Source organism: Myxine glutinosa, chromosome 5, assembly GCF_964187855.1.
Source record: "Myxine glutinosa chromosome 5, kmMyxGlut1.1, whole genome shotgun sequence".
Taxonomy (NCBI): Eukaryota; Metazoa; Chordata; class Myxini; order Myxiniformes; family Myxinidae; genus Myxine; species Myxine glutinosa.
Window position 1 is genome coordinate 122,567,065 of NC_136265.1, and position 10,000 is coordinate 122,577,064.

At 48.5% G+C, this 10,000-nt stretch overlaps 1 protein-coding gene across 5 annotated transcripts in view; it reads right to left on the minus strand.

Annotated features, from left to right (window-relative positions):
* Window positions 1-10,000, minus strand: part of LOC137427154 (radixin) — a 63,122-nt gene that overhangs the window by 21,995 nt on the left and 31,127 nt on the right. For all 5 annotated transcript variants that reach the window (XM_078778633.1, XM_078778635.1, XM_078778637.1 and 2 more), the window contains exons 3-6: window positions 8,169-8,252; window positions 6,541-6,636; window positions 3,770-4,044; window positions 2,579-2,662 (exon numbers count right to left, since the gene is read on the minus strand). In XM_078778633.1, the coding sequence (XP_078634759.1) occupies window positions 2,579-2,662; window positions 3,770-4,044; window positions 6,541-6,636; window positions 8,169-8,252 (539 nt within the window). The remainder of the gene's footprint in view (window positions 1-2,578; window positions 2,663-3,769; window positions 4,045-6,540; window positions 6,637-8,168; window positions 8,253-10,000) is intronic.

A 10,000-nucleotide genomic window follows, 5' to 3' on the forward strand; every position in this document is an offset into this window, starting at 1 on the left:
TTCCTTAAAAAAGTAGGAAGTACATCGATCAACGAACAAAGGCCTGTTTCAAGGTAAACCTTTGGAGTTGTCGCTTTGATGTAACTTACATTATGCATGTGTGTATTTATATATGACCGCAACGGAAGTTCAAACTGGCCGCGGTGCCTCGGTCACAACAGTTCACTCAAGCACTCATATGGGAGATTGTGTGTGTGTGTGTGTGTGTGTGTGTGTGTGTGTGTGTGTGTGTGTGTGTGTGTGTGTGTGTGTGTGTGTGTGTGTGTGTGTGTGTGTGTGTGTGTGTGTGTGTGTGGAAATATGTGCAATATGTCACACACAAGACGTATGTACAAAACATACCACTGTACATGTCATGCATGTGTGTATACAATACAACATGTGCACAATATGCATATATAAACCACAAAAATAATGTCTGCATAAAATACACAGCATATGATGTCATGCACAACAAAACAAAACATGCCAAAGCAAAAGCAAAACCAAAGCCAAACAGTTGCAAAACCAAAATCGTGCGATGTATGTGCAAATCACGACCCATGCACATGTGGGTGTGCACGTGCATGCGTGGGACACCACTAACAGTCCTCATCTTTCTCAGGCCCCCCCTTCCAATTGGTCCTCCAAATCTCAGCCCTCCCCACCCCCCCTTCCACTTGGGTCCGACATATCTCAGGCCTCCTCTCTGTGCGCACGTGCATGTCCACCTCAACAGGCTAGAATTGGTAAAACCCATCAATCCATCAATCCAAACCCATCACCTATCAATCCCACCTTCCTCCACCAAAGCCAACGAAGCTGTTGTATTCGGCACATTACTGGATCTCACAGAGCTCGGTTCTCAGCATGCATTACATGGCATAAAGGGGAGTCACAAAATCTCTGGTTTTCCCTCCTCAGCATTATGAGGTCGGAGAAACCCAGCAAGCTGTCAGGCCAAGCCACGCCTCACATGACTCCGGGCACTACGCGCACAGCCCTCCACCCCATCATGCATTCCAAAGCCACCACATCCGGCGCGTTCCTCGGTCTCGCCTCATTCTCTCACATCCGCAATGGACTGAGCTCTAAAGGGGGAGGTACAGCAAAGCCCGGGCCTTCCCTCCCGGCAGCACAAGGCCCACAAGCCCACCCAAACGCACAATGATTGGTGCGACACTGACCACTATCTCGTCTCATCAAAGCTTTCGTTTTTAGGTCAGTCTTTACTCTCTTCGAAACTGATTTATTCCACACAGCTCCTGGTCTTCTCCATCCCAGGCGAGAGGGAGGCGGCAGGACCTTCAAGTCATGCCGCCTCCCTCTTCTGTGGTGTATGTGTGTGTGCTGTCATCAAGCATAACATATCATGCTCTCCACCCCTCTCTCCCCAACTCCTCCGCCCACTCCGTCTCTTCTCCACCCCCTCCCACCCGCCCGGTCTCTCCTCCACCCCCCTCCCACCCACCCGGTCTCTCCTCCACCCCCTCCCACCCACCCGGTCTCTCCTCCACCCCCCTCCCACCCACCCCGGTCTCTCCTCCAACCCCCCTCCCACCCCGCCCCGGTCTCTCCTCCACCCCCTCCCACCCACCCGGTCTCTCCTCTACCTCCTCCCACCCACCCGGTCTCTCCTCCACCCCCTCCCAGTCTCTCCTCCACCCCCTCCCACCCGCCGGGTCTCTCCTCCACGCCCTCCCACCCGCCCGGTCTCTCCTCCACGCCCTCCCACCCGCACCCGGTCTCTCCTCCACCCCCTCCCACCCACCCGGTCTCTCCTCCACCCCCTCCCACCCACCCGGTCTCTCCTCCACCCCCCTCCCACCCACCTCCGGTCTCTCCTCCACCCCCTCCCACCCACCCCGGTCTCTCCTCCACCCCCCTCCCACCCACCCGGTCTCTCCTCCCCCAGGTCTTCCTCCACCCCCCTCCCCCCCTCTTCTCCCCTCCCCCCCCCCCCTCTTCTCCCCTCCCCACCCTCAACTCCCCTCCCCTCCCCACCCTCTCCTCCCCCATTCCCCTCCCCTCCCCATCCTCTTCCCCTCCCCTCCCCATCCTCTTCCCCTCCCTTTCCCCGCCCGGCAATGCCGGGTACTTCCCATGGCCAGCTGTACGTGGGCTGCTCGAGGGTTGGAAAACCAAGCAATCTTTATGTCTTGGCACCAAGTAAGAAAACCAGAAATGTTGTATACCCAGAGGTTTTGAGAAATTGAAAATTGACAAAACGTCATGCAGGAAATGTACTGTGATATTGCTCTAAAATATACATGTTCTTTTCATCATATATTTGTGTTATTCTTATTCAACCCGGGTGAAGCCGGGTACCTCAGCTAGTGTCTTATAAGCATCCCCACATCAGTGCCAGTCAATACAATAAAATCCCCCAAAACGAGGATGGCATCTCGCCTGGTGCAATGATCAACACAAACTCGAGTGCGGCATAGAATGTCTCCTTCAAAATTAGATCACTTGCCCCAGTGGGTGCGTGTACACGTACACGTACACACACGTCTCCATTTAGTGTTAGATGACCAAATGTCCAAGAGGAGGCAACAAAGTAAAATTCCACCGCCTTTGGTCCAAGTGTCTCACACACCTCATCATCCCGCGATGCTCTTCATGCCAGCTCTGGATCCTTTCCTCCCACTGCTCTGCTGTCAGCTTGTGCTGGTCTTCTACTCTGCTCAATAAACATTCATCATGTTTTAGCAAAATCAGTTCAACGTAAATTTAACTGACTGAACTTATGCGTTAAACATGTTTTGACATCACTGTTGAAGGCAACTCCTAGCAATGGTCATCTGATCTTACCATGGAATATTCATGGAGTCATATATGAAAGTCAACTTAACATCTTCCAAAAGCAAAGGTTGTTCAGAAAGACAAGTCTTGTAAACCGAGTCACATGTTTAAAATTATAAGGATTCAATTATTAAAGAAGAAAATTTATTAAAAGAGTAATGTAAGGATAACTGGTTAACTATGGCATTTGAGGTGTCTGGTTCATATTTTCATCCCGTGTCAGATCCAAATACAAAACTTGATATGTTACTGGATCGTTCTGGGGATGGTGCGTTATCACATAAACTGTCCTTGTGACGGTACATTGAATCAATGGTCTGGCCTGCCATCATGTGGAGGCAAAATACCCCTTAAGATCAAGGTAACTTCAACATTTGGAGGCATTCAGGTGAGTACAATGGTCAAACAGAACCTGTGTGTACCCGGTAGGTGTTTTTTGTAGACAGGGTCAAGGGTCATGGAAGAGCTAGAATAATGAACGGATCAGAATGCAGCAGAATAAAAGGTAAGTAGAGATGGGTGGGGACACATCAACAGCATGGTTGAAGGACAAAATAGAGGGACATGGACAAATAAGGGATGGGGTGGACAATATGGATACAGAAGGAAACACTCAGGAAGGAAAATCTGGAAACTTGGAAAGAGATGGGCTTGGGTTGAGGGGAGTTACTGGGGGTACAAAAGATCATGGTTTTGGATTGGAGATGATCTGAGATGGTGGTGAACAGCTGTCTTGAAGACCTGGAGAGAAGAATGAGATTGTAAAGGGATGTGGAAGTCGATTTCACAGGTGGGAAAAGACGAAGAAATGAGTGGAGGTGAGCAGTGATCCTGGATTTAGGTCGTTTCACCAGAAGGGGGGTTGATGGTGGACCGCGTGCGCCCTGCAACTTCCTAGATTAGCATCACGTTGCTGATGAGAAAATACTAGCTTGGAGATATTGTGTGCCAGAAAAGCATGCAGGTTGGGCTGGAGTTTCAGTACCGTAGCGGCAGCAGGCGGTCGTTAGCAAGATACCCCGGCCGGTGCAGCGTCTGGTCATAGTCGCCATATTTTGCCTGCACCGAATACGAGGCAAGAAGCACAGCAGTCTCTGGTGGGCAGTATATTTCATCAGAAAGGACAGCCTCTTTCACTTGCAAGAAGAAGAGGCGCTGAGTGACCTCCTGGATCAGTTCCTCTGTTACATCCTCAGGGTAAAACTTCGACCGAAAGCGAAACTGCAAAGGGGTCTCTTTGCGCACATCCTGCCCGGAAACCTGCAAAATCGAATGCAGATCACAAGGATATGAACCTCAACATGAGGTCACATGGAACTCGACCTCAACATCGGTCACATGGACCTCGACCTCAACATCGGTCACATGGAACTCGACCTCAACATCGGTCACATGGAACTCCACCTCAACATCGGTCACATGGAACTCGACCTCAACATCGGTCACATGGAACTCCACCTCAACATCGGTCACATGGAACTCCACCTCAACATCGGTCACATGGAACTCCACCTCAACATCGGTCACATGGAACTCGACCTCAACATCGGTCACATGGAACTCGACCTCAACATCGGTCACATGGAACTCGACCTCAACATCGGTCACATGGAACTCGACCTCAACATCGGTCACATGGAACTCGACCTCAACATCGGTCACATGGAACTCGACCTCAACATCGGTCACATGGAACTCGACCTCAACATCAGTCACAAAGGACTCGACCTCAACACAGGTTGCAAATAATTAAACCAAAAAACAAGTCACACAAGGAATTCAACCACAACACAATTTACAAATAATTCAACCACAACACAAGTCACAATGAATTCAACCACAACACAATTTACAAATAATTCAACCACAACACAAGTCACAATGAATTCAACCACAACACAATTTACAAATAATTCAACCACAACACAAGTCACAATGAATTCAACCACAACACAATTTACAAATAATTCAACCACAACACAAGTCACAATGAATTCAACCACAACACAAGTCACTCAAGGAATTCAACCACAACACAAGTCACTCAAGGAATTCAACCACAACACAAGTCACTCAAGGAATTCAACCACAACACAAGTCACTCAAGGAATTCAACCACAACACAAGTCACTCAAGGAATTCAACCACAACACAAGTCACTCAAGGAATTCAACCACAACACAAGTCACTCAAGGAATTCAACCACAACACAAGTCACTTCAACCACAACACAAGTCACTCAAGGAATTCAACCACATCACAAGTCACAAGGAATTCAACCACAACACAAGTCACAAGAAATTTAACCACAACACAAGTCACAAGAAATTTAACCACAACACAAGTCACAAGGAATTCAACCACAACACAAGGAATTCAACCACAACACAAGTCACAAGGAAATCAACCACAACACAAGTCACTCAAGGAATTCAACCACAACACAAGTCACAATGAATTCAACCACAACACAAGGAATTCAACCACAACACAAGTCACAAGGAAATCAACCACAACACAAGTCACTCAAGGAATTCAACCACAACACAAGTCACAATGAATTCAACCACAACACAATTTACAAATAATTCAACCACAACACAAGTCGCAATGAATTCAACCACAACACAATTTACAAATAATTCAACCACAACACAAGTCACAATGAATTCAACCACAACACAATTTACAAATAATTCAACCACAACACAAGTCACAATGAATTCAACCACAACACAATTTACAAATAATTCAACCACAACACAAGTCACAATGAATTCAACCACAACACAAGTCACTCAAGGAATTCAACCACAACACAAGTCACTCAAGGAATTCAACCACAACACAAGTCACAAGGAATTCAACCACAACACAAGTCACTCAAGGAATTCAACCACAACACAAGTCACAAGGAATTCAACCACAACACAAGTCACAAGGAATTCAACCACAACACAAGTCACAAGGAATTCAACCACAACACAAGTCACTTCAACCACAACACAAGTCACTCAAAGAGTTCAACCACAACACAAGTCACAAGGAATTCAACCACAACACAAGTCACAAGGAATTTAACCACAACACAAGTCACAAGAAATTTAACCACAACACAAGTCACAAGGAATTCAACCACAACACAAGTCACAAGGAATTCAACCACAACACAAGTCACTCAAGGAGTTCAACCACAACACAAGTCACAAGGAATTCAACCACAACACAAGTCACAAGGAATTTAACCACAACACAAGTCACAAGAAATTTAACCACAACACAAGTCACAAGGAATTCAACCACAACACAAGTCACAAGGAATTCAACCACAACACAAGTCACTCAAGGAATTCAACCACAACACAAGTCACAAGAAATTTAACCACAACACAAGTCACAAGGAATTCAACCACAACACGCCACTCAAGGAATTCAACCACAACACAAGTCACTCAAGGAATTCAACCACAACACAAGTCACAAGGAATTCAACCACAACACAAGTCATTTCAACCACAACACAAGTCACTTCAACCACAACACAAGTCACAAGGAATTCAACCACAACACAAGTCACTTCAACCACAACACAAGTTAATTCAACCACAACACAAGTTACTTCAACCACGACACAAGTCACAAGGAATTCAACCACAACACAAGTCACAAATAACTCAACCTCAATACAGGTCACAAAAAACAAGAACCGCCGCGCGTGTTAATTTGGACCGGTCGTGATAGACGACATTATCTCACCTTCTTGTTCAGTTTCAACCACGTGGTGTAACCCTTTCCATCGACATACTGCAATCCAAAAAACCAGGTCTCACGCAGGCCAATCGTCTTGACTACCTGTGTGGGACCAGAGCAGGTGAGAGCACATAATTAAGGCCTGGGCTTGTCATTTGAAGAATGTGAATGTGAATGAAGAGAGAGACAGAGAGAGAGAGAGGGAGAGGGAGAGAGAGGAGAGGGAGAGAGGGAGAGGGAGAGAGAGAGGGGGAGAGAGAGAGGGAGGGAGAGAGGGAGAGGGAGGGAGAGAGGGAGAAAGAGAGGGAGAGGCAGAGGTAGATGGAGAGGGAGAGAGAGAGGGAGAGAGATGGAGAGGGAGAGAGAGGGAGAGAGAGGGAGAGAGAGAGGGAGAGATGGAGAGAGAGAGAGAGAGGGGGGGGGGGGGAGAAAGAGATGGAGAGAGAGAGAGATGGAGGGAGAGGGAGAGAGAGAGATGAAGAGAGAGGGAGAGAGCGAGAGATGGAGAGGGAGAGAGAGATGGAGAGGGAGAGGGAGAGAGGGAGAGAGAGAGAGATGGAGAGAGAGAGAGGGAGGGAGAGAGATGGAGAGGGAGATGGAGATGGAGAGAGAGAGAGGGGGGGGGGGGAGAAAGAGAGGGAGAGAGAGAGAGGGGGAGAAAGAGAGGGAGAGAGAGATGGAGAGGGGGAGAGGATGGAGAGGGAGAGAGAGAGGGAGATGGAGAGGGAGAGGGAGAGGGAGAGAGAGATGGAGAGGGAGATGGAGAGGGAGAGAGAGATGGAGAGATGGAGAGGGAGAGAGAGAGATGGAGAGGGAGAGAGAGAGATGGAGAGGGAGAGAGAGATGGAGAGGGAGAGAGAGAGATGGAGAGGGAGAGAGAGATGGAGAGAGAGAGAGGGAGAGAGAGATGGAGAGGGAGAGAGAGAGGGAGAGAGAGAGAGAGGGGGGGAGAGAGAGAGAGGGAGGGAGAGAGAGAGAGAGGGAGGGAGAGAGGGAGAGGGAGGGAGAGAGGGAGAGAGAGGGAGAGAGAGAGAGAGAAGAGAGAGAGAGAGAGAGAGAGAGATGGAGAGGGAGATGGAGATGGAGAGAGAGAGAGGGGGGGGGGAGAAAGAGAGGGAGAGAGAGAGAGGGGGAGAAAGAGAGGGAGAGAGAGATGGAGAGGGGGAGAGGATGGAGAGGGAGAGAGAGAGGGAGATGGAGAGGGAGAGGGAGATGGAGAGGGAGAGAGAGATGGAGAGGGAGATGGAGAGGGAGAGAGAGATGGAGAGATGGAGAGGGAGAGAGAGAGATGGAGAGGGAGAGAGAGAGATGGAGAGGGAGAGAGAGAGATGGAGAGGGAGAGAGAGATGGAGAGGGAGAGAGAGATGGAGAGGGAGAGAGAGATGGAGAGGGAGAGAGAGAGGAAGAGAGAGAGAGAGAGAGGAAGAGAGAGATGCAGAGGGAGAGAGAGATGGAGATGGAGGGAGAGACAGACACAATCAGAATGTCCAAATACAGAGAGGTTGAGGAGAGGACAACTAGAAACCAAGGGATGACATTTACAAGGAAAATGGAGGAATGGACTGCAAGGCAGAGCAGGTGGGAGAGCGGATGTAAAATCTACTCGGAGAATGGCTCAAACGACAAGGACCGACCTGATCAAACAGCTGTTTTCCCGTTGTGTTCGAGTGAATTGCAAACTCGAGTTCAGCGTCAACCGTGGTGACTCGCACGTTGATCTACAGGGCGGAAGGAAAAAGAGGTTCTAAAACAATTGGGTGGCCTAGGAGATGGTAAACAGGAAATACACCCAGACTGCAGAAAAATTCCAGACTGGAAAATCATAAAGATGATTGAAAAATAAAGAAGTTCCTTCCAGGTCACACACACCGCCATTACCATTGAACTAAAGAATCTGACAACCTTGGCCTCATCTTCTGCCAGCAATCTGCTCCTGAAGTAAATCATCAAGACCAATATTCCACCATCTCCATAAATCCACCATCCACTATTCCACTATCTCCGCTTTGCACAAAAAAGGTGCAAAAACAGATCCCAGCAACTACAGACCAATCAGCCTTCTCCCAATTATCAGCAAAGTCATGGAATCCATCATTGCTTCAGATATGAAATCTTTCCTCTTCTCCAATGGCTTGATCTCTGATCATCAATTTGGTTTCAGACCTGGACACTCTACTCTGGACATGCTGCTTCTGCTTTCTCAACAATGGATGGTGGTCCTCAATGCCAAACAGGAAATTAGAGCTGTCTCCCTTGACATATCACGTGCCTTCGATACGGTCTGGCACCCTGCTCTGCTCACCAAACTCTCCTCTTTTGGTATCCATGGAAATCTCCACGCATGGCTGGCAGAGAGAGAGAGAGAGAGAGAGAGAGAGGGGTCAACTCTCTCGTTGAGAGAGAGGTCAACAGAGAAAGGTCCTCTCTCGTCGTAGTCAACGTGTGGCCCTGAATGGGTTTCTCTCATCTCCTCTTCCTGTTCAGGCTGGAGTTCCCCAAGGCAGTGTTCTGGGCCCTGTGCTTTTTCTGGTCTTCATCAATGATCCCTCTGACTCAGTTGAAAATCCTCTGTATCTCTTTGCTGACGACTCTACTCTCTGTCGCTCCATTCTTCATCCCTCAGATCGGCAGTCTGCAGCCTCCTCACTCTCTGCAGACCTGAACAAAATCACAGACTGGGCAAACAAGTGGAACATGTCTTTCAATCCTGACAAATCTCACACTCTTACTATGTCTCTCCAAAAAGACAGACTGGACAACCCTCCCATCTACTTTCTGAATACTCCTCTCCAAGAAGTTCTGTCACTCAAGCTTTTGGGTCTCACTATCTGCCATGATCTTTACTGGGAAAACCACATTTCAAATCTGGCCTCCAAAGCCAGTCGCCGACTGGGCATCCTCCGTCGTGCGAAGTCCTTCCTTGGCACACCTGAGCTCCTCACCACATACAAGGCTTTCATCCGCAGCTCAATGGAATACTACTCTCCCCTCTGGGCTGGTGCTCCTGCCTCACACCTAGCTCGTCTTCACGCTGTTGAAACCAAAACGTTCAGAATCATTGGAATCTCCCGCGATGAAGCTAACTCCAAGGGCCTCTCACTCACTCACCGCAGGCAGGTTGGTGGTCTTTCCGTCTTCTACCGACTCCTCTCTGGCCTTGCCCCCCCAGCTCTCTGTCCCCCAAATATTCCTACAGGTCGCACAAGATCTGCCTGCAACCCTCTTGTGGTAAAACTGCCAAAATCAAGACTCTCTGCTCACCTTCACTCCTTCATTCCTCTTTTCTCCCGCCTCTGGAACAAACTCCCTCACTCTCTTCAATCCCACTCCACCCTCCAGGTCTTTAAAACAGCTGTTCACCACCATCTCTTATCTTCCCCATCCAAAACCTTGATCTTTTCTATCCCCGCTAATTTCACCCCAATTCCACTTTTTTGAAATACCAACTTCTGTCTTGGAAGTCCTT